The 20,142-nt window shown below is 48.1% G+C and overlaps 1 protein-coding gene across 17 annotated transcripts in view; it reads left to right on the top strand.

Annotated features, from left to right (window-relative positions):
* IQCK (IQ motif containing K) overlaps nucleotides 1-20,142 on the top strand; it is an 87,033-nt gene that overhangs the window by 19,642 nt on the left and 47,249 nt on the right. For 4 of the 17 annotated variants that reach the window (XM_016156915.2, XM_036225461.1, XM_036225462.1 and 1 more), the window contains exons 5-7: nucleotides 4,509-4,561; nucleotides 4,694-4,771; nucleotides 18,326-18,410. The exons of 1 other annotated variant lie outside the window; for it this stretch is intronic. In XM_016156915.2, the coding sequence (XP_016012401.2) occupies nucleotides 4,509-4,561; nucleotides 4,694-4,771; nucleotides 18,326-18,410 (216 nt within the window). Of the gene's footprint in view, nucleotides 1-4,508; nucleotides 4,562-4,677; nucleotides 4,772-18,325; nucleotides 18,411-19,011; nucleotides 20,138-20,142 lie in introns of those variants that run through there. 12 more of the 17 variants (XR_004952425.1, XM_016156916.2, XM_036225460.1 and 9 more) reach the window with 6 other exon arrangements.

Below are 20,142 nucleotides of genomic sequence, written 5' to 3'. Positions count from 1 at the left end.
GAAATACCATGAGCTTTTGTTTGAAAAAAATTTCTAAGGAGTGGAAAAAATAGATTCTTCCAGGAAAGGTGTGGTGGCGCCATTTCAGCGTTACTCTTGTTAATCAAGAACACTTTTAGAAATGACCACGTGGCCCGTGCTGGAAGTCTCGGTCAGTGTTTGGTGTTGTGAGTGCTTATTTTTAACTTCTTTTTGGAGCATTGTTTTTCTCTAATGAAATTCCGATGTCCCAGTGTGTGCTTGCCTCCAGGGTCCTGGTTATGTCTGAGGTGGGTCTCTGGGGGTCTGGGAGTTTGCTGGGGAGAACAGCTACGTGGGAGAGGAGGCTATGACGGTCTAAGTGCAGGCCATGCCCACAGGCTTCTCCGCAGCCCTTAACTGCTTTGCCCACGTCCCCAGTCCCCTGGCCACAAGTGATTGAATTGAACCAGGATTGGGCGTCAGGCCCCGTGGGCAGCCACTCAGTGGCTATGAAATGGCCCGGTACACCTGCTCTGCCCAGCGGGACGGTCTGTCCTTGGCGGCGTCTCGCCAGCCTCGTCAGTCTCCCGTGTGGGGACTGGGGCCGCCAGACACAGGGCGAGCAGGCACACCGTGGTGTGGGTTCCAGACGAGGCGGCTTGGGAGGCCGGGAGTCAGCAGACCTTGGAGCAGAAGGAGAAGGAAGCAGTTAGAAGAGCAGCAGAGAAAACGGCAGGCGTCGAGGAAGAAGCCGTGGCCTGGGAGCCGGGTCCACGCACAGCCAGAGCAGAGCCGTCCGGGGTCACAGAGCTGCTGGCGGACGCCTGTAGCTAGCCGTCCTGTGCCTGGGCAGCCGTGGACACCGGTCCACTTCTCGAGGGCCGGCTCTGCCCCCAGCCAGCAGTAGTCTCGTGTTCCTCGCAGTAAGCTCTGTGCCGGAACGTATCATTGTTCAAAAACGCCCGTGGCCTCCCCCCGAGGGAGGCTTGGCCGTGCAATTGCTTTGGTCAGTGGAATGAATGATATGACGTATGTCATGGCCAAACACACTTAAGAGTCAGCGCATGGTCCACCATCTTCTTTTTGGATGACAACTAGCCGTACGAGAGAGCGCTTTACCCTGTCAGCCTGAGGCCCGGGTGAGGACAGCGTGGGGCAGAGGGCCACAGCCGACTGAGACGCTCACGTCACGTGAGAAAGAAAGAAACCCTTGATGATATGAGCTCTCAGATTTGGGGTTCGTTTCTTGCAGCCAAATCTAGTCTAAACTGACTTAACGAAAGCACCCAGTAGCCAGGGTGACCCAAGCATATCTCTGTCCCTCGCAAGCCCCAGGATTGTCAGCGGCGCAGTGCCACGGCCCGCCACATGTCACCGACCTTGCCGCGCGAGCTTTCGGCCTCCCTGGGTGGAAGCGCATTCGTCACCTGACGCGGAATCGGTGGCCACAGCGTGGTGTTCTCTTTCCAGTGTTCGGTCTCCCGGTCGGTCTCCTATTATGTGTACCCGACATAAAAATCAGTACAAAGTACAGTCTGAGTCAAATCCCGATTTCTGCCTTTTTCTCTCTCTGAGATTTGGGTCCTTTGTGATGTTGTTCTCCTACCCTGTTCCCTTCCCTAGTTTTATTCGAACATTGTTTTTCCAACATATAAATAACCGAAAGACTTCTGGAGTGAACAGCCTCATACTTACCAGTGGATTCTCCAGTCGCCATTTCGCTTTATTCGTTTCTCTGTGCATCCGTCCGCCAGTCCGTCCATCCGTCCTACCCAGCGATCTCGTTTTCTTGGACGCATGTCAGAGTAAGTCACAGACACATGACGACGTGACGGTGCCTTCTCCCTTGCCATTTAGTCTTTTTCCTATTAATTCTGGATTAAAAATTGCTTTTCGGCCTCACCGGAGGTTGAGGTCGTCCGAACTGTGTCCTCTGCTTGCCCACACTCGCACGTGGTCGCCCTTTGCCCATCGTGAACTCTGTATTTGTCCGCGTTACGTAAGCCCCGGGCGCCCGCACTCCCTCAGTCTCCCACTGTCATTTTTCTCTGTTACTTCCTCTCTTATCTCGTCACTCACCACAAGTTTTCATTTGCTTTCCCTTCTCTCTTTCAGCTCCCAGTAGATAATTTTTAAACTAAACAACAGCTGAACAATATCCCCACTGTTCTGTGTGTCTGAGTATTCACGGCACGTCCACGTTTGCCCAGAACAGAAGGAAAACACAGTTTCTTCTATTTTCTTTCTTCGCATCAAAAGCGATTAAGTCTGTCTGCATGACCTTCATACATCAGACCATTTGGCTATTTTAAAACTCTATTTAATAGAGTAAGTCAGGCCGCATTCCCCTCGTCGGAAGAATCTTTACCACCAAACAGTGTGGCAAATGCCAAGGGAACAATGCGTCTTTGTGGCGCAGGAAAGAGACTGCCACCCTGCAGTTGCTGGGTTGTTTAAATTATTGTACGGCAGTTCGTGCTGGACACATATTTGCGTTGTTGTACAAGTATTTTTCTGTTTTGGTTTTCCACGGCCTGTCGAAGGGAATCCTCGCGCGGTGCGGAACCAGAAGCCCCCGTTACGTGGTCTGCTGCATTTAATTTTATTGCGCTGGCCTGCAGTCTTTCAATTTTTTAATAAAAGGCTATCAGCAATGAGGTAAAAGACTGCAAACCATCTCCAGCAACTCCGGCCCCACTACATTTCATTTACTAACAGCTAGAATAAAGCTTTCAGTGAAGAAATATCTTACATAGCACTTTCCTTTTTAATGAGAATCAATTCTACACCAATCTTTACAACCATATCTGAGATTTCAAAGCTGAGCTGGCTATTTCAAAGCGAAGGCGAAAAAATAAGAAGGAAAAATATCCATTAAACAATATCGTGGGAAGAAAGTGAAGAGAAATGGTGTGGAATTAAATGTGCAGTTCCCACTCGTAAATGTCAGGGGTTCTTCTGCACAAGTTGTCGCCGTGATAGTTCGGAGTCGAACGGCGACCTCATTCACTCATTTACTCCCCACTCGTCCATCTCTTATCCTGCACAAGGCACTCAGTGAAGCACTGGGAATGTGCCCTGTCCTCGGGGAGCGGTCGCTTCGGGAGGGGAGATAGACATGTGGCGTGACACTTATGCTCCACTGACATCAGAGATGCCGTGACGGGCTCGCAGAGACCTGGGGGCAGGTCGAGCCTCCCTCAGACTGGAGAGAGCGAGAATGCTCAGAGAGGCTTCCTGGAGGCGTCTTGAAGGACAAACGGAAGTTAGCCAGCTGGGGAAGAAGGAGTAGTTGTTAAAATTCTTTTTCTTGCAAGCAATAAACAGCTCAATACAAACTGGCTTAATAAAAAAAGGGAATATATCGGTGCATGTGCCTATTGGCTTCAGACATAGCTGTGTCCAGAGTCTAGTGCAAATTGTATTTGTAATGATCCTGTTTTCAAATACATTCTAAAGTACCAGAAGCCAGGACTTCAGAGTATGAATTTCGGGGAGGGGAGACACAATTCAACCCACAACACCCTCCCTTCCTGCCTTTCTTCTCCGATCTCCTGCTGGTAGCTCCCATTGGCTGGACCCAAATAGAGAGTAAACGTCACTCCGTCTCTCCGGGACATTTTCCCCTGCGGCTTATTAGCTGTCTGTCACCTCGGGACTACATCCAGTTGCATGTCATGAGAACTCAGGAACAGTGGTAATAATTCAAATGGAGTTTATTTTCCTTTGCGTATCTAGACATCCATAGTAAGTCAGGCCCAAGTGGGTGCTGTGGCTTAAGGAAGTCACCAGAGGCCCAGATTCCTGCCAGCCCACTGCTCCACCACTTGTAGCACGTGACTTTTGGCTTCATGGCCCCACATCTGTGTTCCAGACTGAAAGAAGTAGAAGGAAATTTCAAGGAAAAAGGGCAGGAGAAGTCAAGAAGGTGGAACTTTCTCAGAAGGCCACGGGACGTGGCCATTTCTGTCTCATACCGTGGAACTGTGTCATGTGGCAGTCCCTTCCCACACGGGAGGCAGAGAAATAAAATGTTTCCTCCGGGCTGATTGTCAATTAGGTTTCCGTTAATAAAGATGAAGCGGGGAGTGGCTATTGGATGGACAGCCGGCAGGGTCAGCGGCACGGGTCAGCGGCACGGGCCAGCGGCACCCGCGAGCTTGGCCTCCGCCTCGGAAGGTGGTACCCAGACTGGAGCACTGCTCTTCTGAGGATTCGAGTGGATGGGGAAAGCAGTGAATGCAATCACTAAGAATCAAGGTCTAGATTTAAATAAAATCCTTCTGAGAAAATTCTGAAAGCCCCCTACTGTGGGTACTGTCTTTTAACAGTCTCTGCTCTCAGAAAATATGCTGGGCCCAAGATGACTAGAGAAATGTCTTCGGAATTCTTTACATCTCCCAAGTTACTGTTTGTCGATGTGCTTATAAACCTCATCGGGGACTCATGCATATTTCATCTAACACAGCAGTCAATAAGCCCTCTTCCTTTGTCCTACTCAGACATGTGGGCAAAGAATATAATTTAATTCTCTCTTCTCTCTTTAGAGGAAAAGAACCAAATTCATTGCCTGTGATTTTCTGACCGAGTGGTTGTACAAGTAAGTTTTTCATGTCTTTGAATATTCAATGACCCTAAGGATTTAATAGCGTTAATTTGCAAGCCGAATAGCAACAGTTGACCTGAATTCTTCTTGTTTTCTTGTCAATCAAACATATGGCATCACGACCAGTCAAAATCCAAAGAGGAAAGGAGAGCCATTCACAGAATTCTTCTCCATTCCATTTGTGGAGCAGTGGCTGAAGCAACAGTAAGTGCCTGACGTGAGGCTTTGGATAATTCCCTCCGAATTTTAAGGTCGTATTAGTGATCATTTTCTCCAATCTAGGAGAATTAATCTACCCAGGACCCCAGGTCAGTTACATTTGTGGCTTTCGTCTCTGGTTATGTTCAGTCTAGGCCAAGGAAATGTCTACATGCAGTGATTATTCAAGAAGCACTGCAGAAATAAAATAGAAAACTTTAAACAATTCTTATACTAAGTAATTCAGCCCTCCATTCTCTCTCCCCTCCCTCCCCCTCCCCCTCTTCCCACTCCTCTGAAGGTCATCATGTCTCAGGAAATACGACTAACCTTTTTCAAATACTAATTTTTAGTTCCATGCATCAATTCTGCACTTAAAGTATTAGAACATGACAGATACAACTCTCTCTTTGACCTTCATTCTACTGAGTCTTCTCTCCTCATGGATGTAATCAGTTTGGTCTATAGTGCATACTTCCAGAGTTCTTAAAATTAGATATTTAACCACAAAAAAATATATAGCATATAAAATTGGTAGTATTTTTTGTGAGCTATTTTTCATCTGTGATATAGCAACAATGTGATGATGGCAACCGACATTTATCGATGAGCGCGCTTGCATCAGACAGGAGCTGAAAGTGAGAGGAAATTCAAGTTGGAAGGGGAAGAGTGGAGAAGGGTCCCGGCGGTACTGTCGTCTGATGGCTCCTGTAGGTGTGAAGGCACCTGCTCAGAGGGAGGCCCGGGCGGGGTCTGAGGCTCTGGGGGGAGGGGAGGGGCTGCTGCAGCTGCTGTGGTGAAGCCCAGGGGGGTAGATGGGGCTGATCCCGCTGACTGACGGCCTGACTGTGCGGTGCACAGAACAGCCAGCTTCTGCGATCATCTCCAGCAACCCTGTAGAGGGGGTGAGGACAATAGACGACCGGGCAGGTCGGGGTCGAAGACTGGCAAAGCTAATACAGTGCAAGGTCTAGACTGAGCCCAGGGGACCGTAAGTACAAGGGAAGGCATTGTTAACCTCCCTAAGAGTAATATCGCAACGTTTTCCTGATAAATTACCATGTTTTCTGAATTAGGTTAACAATTTAACAACCAATTTTCAGGCAGGGAAAGAAATACTACATTATGCGTTCACATTGGAAGTAAGAAATATACCAAACCCAGAAACACTAAACTGGGAATGGTCGGGTCCATATGGGTTTTTGATCCAATGTGTGGATCTTATTTGGATCCTGATTCAAAGAAACAAGCTAAAGATAAAAATGAGGCAATTGGAAATTTGAACACTGAGTAAATAGTTAATGGTATGAAGAATTATTTAAAGTATGATAATGATTTCATAATCACGAAAAAAGTTATTACCTTTTGCAGAAACATGCTGAAATATTTATGAATGAAATATGAAATGATATGGTATCTGTGGACAGGGCTGGGGGCAGTTAACTGAGTGACTGATGTGGAAAGCAGAATAATTGAAGCTGCTGACAGTATCATGGGTTCATTTTTTTTTTCCTGCCTACTTTGTCATGTCTCTGAAATTTTCCATAATAAAAAATTAAAAGGGAAAGAAACAATGAAAATTTTCAGAGCTCCTCGTGAGCGCCTGATTGAATGGTGGCTGTGCTGTGGGCGAGGAAGTAGCTGTTGACGGGCGTTGGACCAGGAGAGCAGAGGGCTGTTCTTTTCCACTGGAGGTGGCCGGAGTGACGGAGTTTTCCTGTGACCACGCTAGCGTGGCAGGAAATGCCCCTGGGGCAAAAGGAGAGTGGCAGGTTGTGGGCCCAAGGGAGAGGTCTCACTACAGCAGGGGTGTGGGCTTGCCCTAGGAACATGGCTCCAGTAACCTTAGTAATCCTGGGGACCAAGGGAATGGCTCTCGAGGTCAGGTCAGCAAACATTCTGTAGAGAGTAGTAAGTCTTTTGGGCTTTGCAGGCCACATGTAGTCTCTGTTGCAATTATTCAACTCTGCCATTATAGCTTGAAACAGCCATAGACAATAAGTGAAGAAGCAGGCATGGCTGTGTTCCAATAAAACTTTATTTACAAAACAGATTTGGCCCCCCAGGCTACATAGTTTGCTGCTTTCTGTTCTAGAGGGCCACCAATAACCTTCCCAAATGATAGCCCCACGTAAGGACAAATAATATAAATAGAAATGAGCAGGTGGGAAAGATGAAAAGCTAAAGAGAGTTGTGATCAGAGTGGGAATTTGGGGAATCGAGATGCGAGAGTCTTCGGCGATTACCCATTCCAAGATGTTACCGCTCTACTGAGCAGCAGACCCGAGGAAGATGAGTCACGTGGACTCGAGGCCATGGTGTTGGAGATGTCATCCGTGTGAATCATACAGTCTCTGAAAAGGCTGATGGGGTGGGTTGAAGACGATGGCAGGAAGTCACATCCTGGAGCTATCGAGTCAAAGACGTGATGGCAGTAAAGTGTAGGGGTTAGGAGCTCGGGCGCAGACATCACAGCTCCGCGTTTCAGTCACGCTCCACCACTTCCGGCCGTGACGTGACTCCGGGCAAAGTCAGCTGACCCTCTTCGAGCTCAGTTTTTCCATCTGTAAAGTGGTCTTTCATCTAAACAAATCTATTTCCCTGCATAAGAGAAATTCTGGTGACAGCTATTAAGGGAATGCATTTGTTTCTACTACTGATACATACACACCAAGCAGGTAGGTTCCAGCTACCCAAAGGGAGTGGTTTAATTTATTTGTTCATTTGTTCAGCTCATATTTATTGAATGATTAAATGTGCTCTGTTCGTATTCTTAAGCTGGCTGGCTGCCATCTCTGGGACACTTACTATGTGCCATGGTCCCTGGCACATGGTCCCTGTCTTCCTGGCAGACAGATTTTGTGTATAGTTGGATTGCGGTATGTATGGACTTAATTTATGCCGATTCAATGCTGTGCTCTTGGGCGGTAGAGAGAAGATTCCACCCTGGAGGTGAAGCATGGAATAGGCCACCAGACTCAGCTTTTTCCTTCGTAGTTCTTAGTATTATCCGCGTCTTATAACGTGAGCTGCTCATAAGGCAGCTCTTTCCTCTGTCTGTCTGTCTACCTGCCTACCTAACCAAGCATTTATATAATGTTTCGTCAGGTACTATTCTGAACAATTTAGAAATATTACCTGATTTAACTTGCGTAACAGCTCTAGAAAGTAGGAGACATTTCTATGTTCATTGCATTCATCAGGCTAGGCTTAGTGGTTGCGTTTATAAACACTACCAAATACCAGTGGCTTAGCCCAATAAGAGCTCATACAGTGGCTGGTACAGGTTGAACAGCCCTCTTATAAATTATAGCTATTTGGAACAAAAGAAAAGAGTAGAGGAGGCACCCTGGTTCTTAACCATCTCAGCCTAGAAGGTTCTTAACTTTCTCACCTCTCCTCACATGGCCCCAAACCAACTGCAAGGGAGGCTGGGAGACGTAAGGGAACACGTGGATATTCTCTGAGTACCTAGTAGTCATGGTGACAGCCAAATTTCAGAGAAAGAACTGCGGCACGGAGAAATTGCGGAAGTTGTTTGCCCGAGGTCACAAGCTAGTAGAGAGCCGAGGTGGGATTTGAACCCGGGCAGTCTGGCTCCACAGTTTGTGCTGTAAAGAGCGTGGCTAATTACACTACTGCCTTCTGCATCACTTGGTACTTAGAGTGAGCAGCACTAAGAGTGAGAGGAAACTGGCTATGAGGCTGATTGGAAGATGCCGTGTCTTTATATGGCTACGTTAAAGGATGCTAAGGGGAAAATCACTGTATGTGATTTTCATTTTATGCCCTGGCTCTAGAGTACAGCTCCTGTGTAAAATGCAGCTCCTCTGTCTGTGCTAGCCCTTAGGGCCTCAAATAATCCCACCTGCCGGCCCGCGGAGCCAGCTCAAATGTGAGTTTGGGTCATATTTTAATGCTGTTGGTAGGATGAAGTCAACCAAGCCCTGCTGTCCTTGATGCTAGATGTCATTATATTGTCAGGTCGGAGCTGGGCGGCTGGGGTCATTTGTTATGGGAGGCTGCCGATTGCTTATCTCATAAATGATGGGCCTTTCTCCCAGAGGGTCCCCATAATTTAACATGTTCTTCTCTCTGTCCATCCCTTCTCGATTACCCGTTTCTATTTCATGACTTTTTTTTTAAAAAAAAAAATAACCGCATTTTTTATGTAGCCAGGGACATTGACAGCCCTTTAAAAATTCTCTTAGGTTTATAAAAATAACAGATTTATCATACATAAAACATACTTATTTGTTAAATAAACTATACAATGAAAAGGAAATGTTTAAAAATCAAGGATCATCATAGAATTAACGAACTCTAGACCTAAAAAGTCGTACTCCAAACAGCAGGAACATGGCTTTTATTTTCTCTTCGGTATTCTTTTTTAGGCTTCCTATTGTCTATAGAATTACTTTAAGAATTAAAAACAATTGCAAAACTATAGGGTAGTTATTCCATTTCCTTTTATTCCCACCTCTGGCTTTCCATGGTAGACAGTTCTGTTTTTTCCAGCCCAGCACTGATCCCCCCCCTCCCCTTCTTTTGGTTACAGAACTGTGTTCCTAGGGGCTCACCCCAGCCAGTCTCAGCTCACGGGGTGAGTGAGCTGACTCCACCTCGGGCTCTGAGCTGGGTATGTGACCGAGGCCTGGCCAGTCAAAGCAGGGAATCCACATGACCCCATGGTTACTCCAGATCTGTTCAATCAGAAATAATCCCAAGATTTGTCAAGAAGCAGCCAGTAATGATTTTCTTTCTTCTGGACTTGGAGCTTTGAGGTGATAAGTTGGAACTGCTGAGGGCAGCCTGTTTAAGAGACTATGCCTGAGATAAAGCACAATTGAGAGGCGGCCAGGACCCGAGTCCCTTGTGGCATTGTTTTGAGCCTCTCTATATGGCCATACTTAAAGCCAACTCTACCCCTATTAGTTAAATGAGCCAGTAGATACCTTTTTTTATTTCGTAAACCAGTTTGAGTTAGGTTTCTAATACTTGCAAATAAGAGAGTCCTGACTGATATGTGTTCCCGAGTAGATAAACACAACTACCCTCTGGTATTCTGTATCAGTCAGCGTTCTCTAGGTTCTGCCGCAGTAACAAACAGCCCTCAGGTCTCGGTGCTTTATAACAACAAAGGTTTATTCTTTACTCTGTCGCATGTTGCCTGCTTGTCACCTTTGGCTCTGCTCCACGTCTCTTTTTATTCTGGGATCCAGGATGAAAGAGCAGCCCTGTCCCTAAGTCTCAGGCAGACAGCAACGGCCGACCTATGCAATGACAGACATTACTTCCGCTCGCATCTTACTGGCCGGCGCAAGTCCCATGGCCAAGCTCAATATCAGAGCTACAGGGAAGTTGACACTCCTGATAGGGAGAAGCTTCAAGGTGGATGGCCGGGAGGAGGGATGCACGGCGCTCTCCCAGGGACAGGAGTAACGATCGGGACCAGAGTACGATGGATGGTGTGCTCTAATCAGAGCTGGGCAGGGGCGTCTTCTTCCCCACCTTCCAACAGTGGCGCATTGTGTCACATCTCTTGTTGGCTTCACTCCTGCTCACGAATCCAGCACCGCCCTATTTTGCGGTATGTGGTCTGTTTCAGCCAAATCAGTCAGAGGCAATGAAATTATTCGCTATCGTATTATGATCAAGAAAAGTTTTGCTTTTCGTTTCGACCAAAAGGAATTGGTCAGGTTCATTTGCAAGAATATGTCACTAAATAAGCACAAGGAACAGAAATGCACTGCCACCTCTCTGGTCCCGTGTCCCCGGGGAGAAGGCTCGTGAAAGACGACATTAAAGCCGAGACCTTCAATGAGGCAAAGATCGTGTTTTAGAAGAGAAAAGGTTGCTTCGGGTGAAGTGTCTTTTCAGCTAAGTTCTACCCTTGGACAAACAAAAGAAATGAAAAACAGAAAATCCACGATACTTTTATGTCAGTGAAAGGTATCTTATGACCAAAAACTGAGGTGAAAACAAAAGTGTCACCGTGCCGTTTGAGGACAAGCACCAGCTGTGCGACGGTCTGCTGGCACCGGGGTTAACAGCGGGACCGAAAACGCTCCTGCCTTCCGAACGGCGCGGGGGTCAGCGTCATCCTCACTGCAGCTCAGACTCAAACGGTGAAAATTTGCCATCGTGCCCCATTGAAAGAAGAAAAAATCCCTTTAATTTTGTCTTCTGGCAAGGTAGATTTGTGGCTCGGTGATTTCAGAGGCCAGGGAGGCTCACGAGGATGGTAAATGGTGTTTGTTCCTTAGGAGAGCGTTCGTCGTCACACAGGAAGGAATCCACCTGCTTCCTGAATTCGCGCCGAGCTGGGGGCGGCAGCCCTCCCTGCCCCCGGTGCTGTGGCGTGTGGGTGGCCGTTCCCTGAGGCACACAGTGCTGCTTCCTTTCCTCTTCCTGTTGTTTCTGGGCCCCTCCGGGGACAAGCTCAGGGAGCCTGCGTGCGGCAGCGGGGCTGGTACATCTGGGTCTCCGCGTAGCTCTGCTGCTCATTCGTCGGTGTGGCTTAAAACAGCACAGATTTATTCTCTTAGAGCCTGGAGTCTGGCAGTCCAAACTCAGTTCCTTCTAGGGAGAATTTTGTGTTCTTGCCTTTTCCAGTTTTCGGAGGCCACCTGTATTCTGGAGGGCTCGTGGCCTTCCTCGCATCACTGTGACCTCTTGCGTCTGTTGTCACATCCTCTACATCTGCAGGAGGGCCACCCTCTGCCTCTCTCTCCTAAGGACCCTTGTGACGGCCCACCTGGGTAATCTCGAGATGCTTAATCGCATCTGTAAAGCCCCTTTGGCCACGTAAAGGAACATACGTATTCACAGAGTGGGGATTGGCCGTGGACACCTTGGGGGCGGGGGGGCCATTCTGCAGCCTGCCGCAGTCAGGGCCCGGGAACTAATCCCTCCCCGTCTCTGAGCCATGCTCCTCTCTTCTGCCCCTTGAGGATGGAAATGATACCGGCATCGAAGCATTGCTGTGAGGGTTAAAGATGGGATCACAGTTCTTTGTTGCAAACCACGGAAATGTAAGGGTTGCTTAAGAAAAGGTAACTCACCAACATGAAGGAAAAGGCGGGGACCTGACCCTAGAAAGGCGTGGGGGCCTAGGGAGCACAGGCTAATGACCCACGCCTGCAAGACACCTCTGCCAGGGAGAACCCTCTGGCCTCTGCCACTCCGCTCAGGATTTCCGTTCCAAAGAAAGAGCATCTGTTTGGCCGAGCTTGGGTCTCAGGTCATGCCTTGGTCGCAAAAAGACAGGAGACTGTGACCCACCTTCCCAACTTAGGGAAGGGAAGCTGTGAAAGAAAATCTGAGGGCTGATACCACAGGGAAGTCAGGGATGACTCGGAGACTTCAGGCCCGAGCACCTGGCTGAATGGGGAGCCATTGACCGAAATGCAGGGTGGGGAGAGCGGGAGGGGCAGGAGTCTGTTTGGAAAATTTAATGACTTTACTGAAGAATCACAACTTACTGGGGGTAAAATGTAAAACTTTTATACCCTCCCCACCCCCAACTGCCTCACTATATTACACTGAATCTCTCTTCCATCTAGGAGTTAAAATAATAACTTTTTGGCCAAATTCCATAACTTCCCGGTCACTCTGTTTTTAGATATTCTCCTTTCATTGTTTAGATCCATCTTGTTTATTTTTAAATCCTGAGTCTTCAGTCTCATCCTGGGTCTGAAACTCATTTTCCCCCCTTTGCCCAGCTCCAGCCACAATTGTCTATGATTCAAGGGCCCTTGAACTTGGAAGAAGGGGAAATTATCTTTTTTTTTTTCACTCGTCTCGAATAGAAATTTAGCCTCTCTTTGAATTATGAACGCCGGCCACAAGCCTCCGTCGCATCTACCGTGCCTGTGGCTGTCACCAATAGCGATCAGATATTTTCACATCACATGGCAGTTGGTGCAGTGATGACAGAGATCATTCACACTCATCACGCCTTTCAAATTACAGTGGTTAATTGACCCGCCATTAGCTCTTCTTATTTACTGTGTAATTTGGAAGCACATATATTACTATATCACCACTGTTTTCTTTTTTAATGTTTTAATAGCTATATTTCACAATATAGTTGATTCGCTTTGTCATCTTATGTATTTACTTTTATGTTTTTTAAATACATTATTCTGAGAAGGACTCCTAACTGCCAGAGCAGAAAGGGGTCCGTGGCAGGAAACAAGACCCCCTGCAAGGGGTTTGCAAAGGGTGGAGAGGCTCCTTTTCCGCTTGGGGAGAGGGAGGTGGTCTGCTCTTAACCCTCCCCGCCCCCAACCCGCACCGCACGTTTGGAGTGGGAGGAGGGGGACAGGAGGAGGCAGGTCTCCGTAAGGTTTTGTTTAGGTCACGTTAGAGAAAATATGTGATCGGTCCCAAAGAGACGAAATAATACAGCAGTCTGGGTGTAGTTATCAAAAAGCACAAGTCTCCGAGCCCCGATTTTCATGGTGGCTGTACCTGTGGCCCGGGGACCAGCGTGTGGTCTTGTGGCACACTGTTCAGTGCGCGCCATTAGCTGGACCCATGAGCATCTTCCCACGATGGTCTCGGCAAAATGGGACTCGTCTGTGTTTCTCTAGGAGAGTGATTCAGCCCGCTGCTGGGGTGATCCCTGCTTGTTGGTCTCCCAGGTGGAGTTAGCAAGGGGGCAAAGGCAAGACCACGTCCCATAATATCCTAGTAACATTCCCGAATGTGCTTCAAGGCCCTGGACAGTCAAGCAGCCGCGCTCCCTGCTGGTTCTGGGGGCTTCTCCTCACGTCACAGAAGGCCAGAGCTGACAATTCTTTGAGATCCCGTCCAAATGGCTGGTCACTCTGTCTGGACGGGCCATTCCATATCATACTTCTTCCACGCATTTGTAGTTCGCAACTCAAGACCGCCGTCTTCAACACGGAATGTTTAGGAAACCAGTTAAGGCCGAGGGCAGGGCCGGGCAGTCTGTTTCGCTGAATGCGGTGGGGAGACCGTATCTACTACGGGGCCCTGAAAGGCTTTACGAACGATGGTCGACGTAGGGCCCATGTCGATTTGGAAACAGCTTTGTGTCTGGTTGTGTGTTCTCTCGTGTTCCAGGAAAACTTAATCTCTTACCTAATGAAAACTGGGTAGGATTCGGAGTCCCCTTTCTGCTTTACTCTGCTTACGTGCCATTTTGGATGGTACCTCTTAGGGCTAGATGGAGACATTAATGAAGGATGACTTCTCGGGTTCTCTCGTGTGTTCCGTAAGCATACTGTCTGTTCTTTACTTAACATCCAACGAAGGGGAAAGAATTGTGTGTGTGTGTGTGTGTGTGTGTGTATGCACGCACAATCACAAATTATTTTTGTTCCTCAGAATTATGGAATCAATTCTTGGGATTCGAATATATTGAATTCACATGAATTAATTTGAGAAAAAAGAACATGACAGATGAGTGTTACCAATAAAACGGTTCTTCTTGGACACGTACTCAGCAGTACATTCTGCCCATGGGAACTCGCAAACCTGTCTGCTCGGCTCGGGGGTGTCCAATTTTAGTCCTTGCTGAGCCTCAGCTGCCTTCTCCTGTGATTGACGCGCTCACCTCCTCGCCCCTCCCCTCCCCGGGTCCCCAGGGATGACCAGTTGCCTCTTCTCAGTCTCGTATTTGTATTTGACCTGAAGCCAGATGCACTGATTTCAAAAGAGAGAGAAGGGCCTGCCTGGCTGGCGTCCGTGCCTCCGGGCTCGCCCGCTGAAATGATTGATGATTCCCAGGCACGACTCGCCGAAGATTGAGTCCTTTTCATTTGGCCTGATTTACACTGGCGTTCTCATGCTCATTCTTGGTTTGAGGGCTAGACGGCGCCCATTATTTAGCCATGAAAGCAGGGATGTCACTTAAGGTGGCCTCATATTACCGTTTAAAGGCCTATTAGGAATCTCGTTTTGCTTTTGGGGGCTATTGTGATGCAAAGCAGCCAAGGGTTTCATGACTGGTGAAAGCCCTTCCCTGCGTGGGCCCAGCCCGCGTGTCCCCAGACTTGCAGTCCTCTTTTTCCCTCTGCCGTTCCAAAACAGGGATTCTGTCACTGTGAGGAGTTCATGACGTCAGCAGAGAAAAACATACTCGAGGCAGGAGGATCGCAGCTGAGCAGAAAGGCGCCATCGAATCTTCCCCAGACGCCAGTGACAAACTCCATTTTGCCCTGCCATTCTGACATCGGATTTCCCTGTGGAGCTCCAGACAATGAATTCCTGCCGAGTGATTAGTGTAAGGATCTCGAAGAGGGCATTTTCTGTGATCGCGGCTCTTCCCCCTCATTTTTTTTCTCTCAGGCAAGTGACTGGGTTTCCCGCTGTTCCACACTTGCAGCCGTGAGACCCTGAGTTCTGCACGAGCGGCCTTGTGAGCTGCCCTTCTCGTCTCCTCAATCCCTGGGCAGTGTGCGTTCTTGGCAGGAAGTGGTCCGTGACCTTGAACGAGTCAGTTCATCCCTCTGTGCCTCAGTCGCTTCCCTCTGAAAGAAGGATAATCATAACTCATTACAGATGTGTGAGGGTTTGAGGAAATCGTGTGTGGAAAGTGCCAGACGCAGAGGCTCATTCCACAAATGTTTATCGAGTGTCTCCTACGTGCCCGACATCGTCCCCAGGGCTGGGACGACCAGGAGGAGCAAGCACAGGTCCCACCTCTGCCCTCCTGGAGCTTTCAGTCCAGTTGAGGATTTGGGCGTTAATTAGAGAATCATACAGATTTTTATCTCCAAATTGGGCCAAGGACTAGAAAGGAAAATTACGCAGAACTCCACCGGGCCCTGACCTAATCAAAAGGCATCTTCCAATAGCATTTGAATGGAGATGGAAAGAAAGGACAGGAAAGGTGAATCGGGAAAAAGAGGCGTCAGCCCCCCCCCTCCACCCTGAGGTGCCTTTGTGCATTAGGAAAGGGTGGCCCTAGCCTAGGGCAGGTGCAGCCCTCTGCCCTTGAGCGGGGCTCAGTGAGCAGAGCCCGGTGGGGTTTCAGTGCCCCCTGGCCCATCCGAGTGCCCTCGAGCAGGGAACAGCCTGCACAACTGTGCAGTGCAGTTGGGCTAAGGGGACACGAGGCAGAGGAGAGTCTCTCTGCAAAGGCCCTGAGGTGGAAGGGCCAGCACGGCTGGAGCGCAAGGGGCAAGGCTGGTGGGAGAGGCGACGCCGGTGGGAGGGGCGACGCCGGTGGGAGGGGCGACGCCGGTGGGAGGGGCGTCTGGAAGCTCCTGGTTCATATCAGCCAGCGTTAACGAACGGTGGCACATAGAAGTCTCCTGAGAAGCATCAGGGTCTCTGCAGAAGCTGTTGGCTTTTAACTGGCAAAGGAGAAGTACTAAAGCCGTGTGATTTGTTGGTGTCACACAACTGAGATTTAGAGAATACGGACAACGGGCAGAGAGACGTATCACGTGGAAAGCGGGTGGCCGGCGCACCTCCAGGGGCAGCCCTCCAGCTAACACGAGTGCTCCACCACGGCCCACCGGACTCGGCCGTAGGCAAGAAGAAGCGACTGCAGAAACAGAACCAGAAAAAGAAGAAGCCAGCACATCATGCAAATGAAGATGGAAACAGAACGTCAGGGAAGGGTTTCTGATGATGCTGTCATTTTGAGGGTGTGATTATCTCTCAAAGAGGTGGGAGAATCTCCTTTACTTGGTGTCTTAGGCAGGAAGGACCTGCGTGGCCGGAGAACCCGCTCCTGGCAACACCACTGCTTGCTAGAACAGTCTCGATAATCCCCGGGGTTCCTCCTGGCTTTGATTTCTCTGATTCTGGAATCACTCAAAAGAGCATTCATTCATCCCCACAAACACCCTGTGTCGAGGGTGGGTTTTTTTGGTGGTGGCTGTGGTGCTTGTTTTTAAGTCGGTTTGGAGGGAACTAAAACCCCAGACCCTGGAGGATCGGGTGCCGTTGCCTGTTAGCTGTGCGGTCTGTGCCAGGCCGGGCGCCTGCCCGTGCTTGCCCGCTGGAGGTCTGGTGTGAGCTGGGCATTGCGAGGGACACCGGGGCTTTGGGGCTGCGTGGGTTTCGGGCCCTGAACTGGGCCACCTGCAATTGTGTGACCGTGGGCAGGTTAGTCAACCTGTCTCCACGCAGGAGTCCCTGTAAACTCAGATGATGGCTGTCACTGGGGACAGCTCTGAGGCCTGGGCACTTGCGTGTCCCGTGCTCGCCAAGTTGTTTCTGGGGACCCTGCCCTGGGAGCAGCCCCATGAGACCCACATCCTTTCAGAGGTTTTTTTCTTTGTACTCATCTGAAATGTCTTGACTCCTGCTTTTCAGAGGTAGCTGTGCTTTGGGAAAACATAAGCAACCAGAATGAAGTCAGACTTGTGAGCTCTTATCAGCGGGTAGTATCTCTATAAAACTTTTAGGGGGGAAAAGCAGGGGCATTTAGCCATGATTTTTAAATCCGGTATCTATGATCAGGAATCATACCACATGGAAACAACCTACGTGCCCATCAACAGACAATTGGATAAAGAAGTTACGGTACATACGTACAATGGAATATTACTCAGCTGTTAAAAATCGAAATCTTACCATTTGCAATGTCATGGGTGGACCTAGTGGATATTATGCTGAGTGAAATAAGTCAGAGAAAGATAAATACCATGTGAATTCACTTATATGCGGACTCTAAGGAACAAAAGAAAGGAGCAAACCAAATGAAAACAGACTCACAGATACAGAGAACAAATGAGTGGGCGATTGCCTGAGGGAACAGGGGTTGGGGGCTGGGCGAAAAGGGTGAAGGGCTGAGGAAATACGAATTAGCAGTTACAAAACAGTCACGGGATGTAGAGTACAGCACAGGGTCTGTAGTCATCGTCACAGTGACGGTCGTGTGTAGTACCAGGCGGATGCTACACTCATGGGGGGATCGCTTCGTAAATCATGTAGGTGTCTAACCATCGTACTGCATACCTGAAACTAATATAAAGTAAAAAAAGAATCACATGTGAAAAATCCCGCAAGAGCAGACACTGTCGACTGACCCAACGCTTGAGATATTTTATCGCTTGTTAAGATGTAGTGACAGAACTTAAAAATATGCTTGAATTTAAGTCACATTTAACTGGAATGCACACCGATCAGAGATAAATTCTAACATTTTGCTTTCGGGAAAGGGGCAGACTAGCGAATTTCCCTTCAATAGACTGTTGGAAAAAGAGGCCTTTATTGTATCTTAGTCGTAACGCAGTTCGTACAGGTCGCTTCTGTCCCGCCTCTTGCTCGATGTCAGTAACGTGTATGTCACACCTTCCGGACTGTCGTGCAGCTTTGCTACACCCAGTGTCAAAGCAGAGCCGGCTAACAGTGCTTTAAGCGCATGCTGGTTACAAACAAAACATGCGTTGCAGAGTTTAAAACGAGAAGATGCTAACTCAAGCCTGAACTTTTCCGTCACGTGACGTAGTTGCTTTGTAAGCATGAGAATGGTTGAGGCACTTAACCAGAGAGGCCATTGTGTTGTCACAGGCCTTGCTGAGGCTGAAGCACGGATTCTCATGGGCCTGTGACCATTTTGTTGCTTTTCAGCCCACGGCCACCAATCCCACTCTCCCTCCTGCTGACAGAAGAGGAAGCCGCGCTCTATATTCAGGCCTTCTGGAGAGGCTATCTGGTAAGAGTCACGCGCAGTTATGGCATTTGGCCTGACGGGGAATTTTTGTGATGTAGAAGGCCCGTGGGAAAACCGTTAGATGAATTTGAAACAGAGGATGTGATAGCTAACATCCTGACCTCAGAAACAAGGTTCTCCGTAAAACAGTTCTCAAGAGTGATTTAGAATTTTTACCAAAATGTACTTTATAATTATCATTAAAAGTACCCTCTAACCTTTTAAAGTTTGGGTTGACTGGCCTGTATCACCTGAAAAGTAGTATCACATACATACAGACAGCAACACAAGCTCTTTTTAGAAAAAAAATAATAATAATAAGGTAATTCAGAGAAAGGAAATACAAATTTTGGGGTCATGGATAACTCGGTCACCCAGAGATGATTATTGTTGACATTTTGGTGTGAACCTTTCCAAATCTTAAAAATCGTAATACATAGAATAACATAAAAACCTAACATACAGAAGGTCACTTTTTCTTTTAAAACCTGTCTTTTCTAACCACTTTTCTATTGGTTATTTCCGGTTTATCATTATTAACTGGGTTATTAAATGTTGGAGTGCAGATCTTTGTGCAGCTATATTTATCCGTTTGTTTATATAGGAGGTATTCCAGAAGTGGAATTTCTAGGTCAAAAGGTGAGTTTCTTTCTAAGGCTCCCGATCCGTATTGTCATGTGGTCCTTCAGGAAGGATGTACTTTTAAAAATTCTTACCAAATATATGTGAGAGTGGCACATGTATCTCGTGCTAAAAAGTATACAGCCTCTGTGATTAGTCGGCAACTAGAATATCCGTGTTATAAGCTTCCAGGTAAACACGAAGCCCCCATCCCGGGCTGCATAATGGCTGCACGTCTGAGTGTCACACATCAGTGGAACGAGTTTAGATCAGTGGTGGCAGACGTCACCACAAGAGAAGGTCCCAGAGCGTTCACATGGAGGCCAGAGAGCTCCGTACTGAGGCATTCCTCAGAGCTGGTGTAGAGGAAACGGACCGAGGCGAACACACCAGCAAAGTCACCCATCAAGAAGTTAGATTAATTCTACAGTCAGTTAATCAACAAAATGCCGGTTGCGTAACCATTACATGAGACCGTCATCGATTACGAGGACCTCATGGCCTGACGTGATATCGTCCAGTCATTCCACTCCTTTTGTGCACGGCACATTCCTAAAGACGTGGGTCCAAGTCCAGTGCGAAAGTTAAATAGTAGACTCGCACATTATGAGAGGTCTGTCCCCAGAGAGTTAAAACCAGTCACAAAACCCTCTGTTATTCTCCACGATTTAGACACGATCCTTGACAACATAGCTTTCCAGTATTCCATACATATTTTACAAACGCGGTCTTTTTCCTTTACAAGCGAGCACCCATGGGTTCGCTTGAGTTCAGCGATGTCCAGCCCAAGCCGGAGACCCCCAGCCTCCGCATGCTTCCTGAGTGCCACCTTTGTCAGCAGTGCCTTTATTTGTGAGGCTTAGACTTCTTATACTGAAATCAGCAATTCCACTTTTCTATTTTCTCTTCCATTTTATGAAACAAGAGCAAAATGCAATAACGTAGCGATTTTCAGACTTTGTTTCTTTGAAACAGCAAAGCCCTGTCTTCACAGGAAATCATACCCAGAAGCCTGGTGTGAAACCAGACTGTAATAATAAGTGGAGATGTTCTTCCCCTGATTCTCCCGTGCAGCAAGACTCCCCTATCCCCCCCACCCCCCGCCCTCCTCACA

This window comes from Rousettus aegyptiacus, unplaced genomic scaffold (assembly GCF_014176215.1).
Source record: "Rousettus aegyptiacus isolate mRouAeg1 unplaced genomic scaffold, mRouAeg1.p scaffold_m13_p_8, whole genome shotgun sequence".
NCBI lineage: Eukaryota > Metazoa > Chordata > Mammalia > Chiroptera > Pteropodidae > Rousettus > Rousettus aegyptiacus.
Note: the sequence above shows the minus strand (reverse complement) of the source record. Positions and strands in the feature narration are given on the sequence as shown.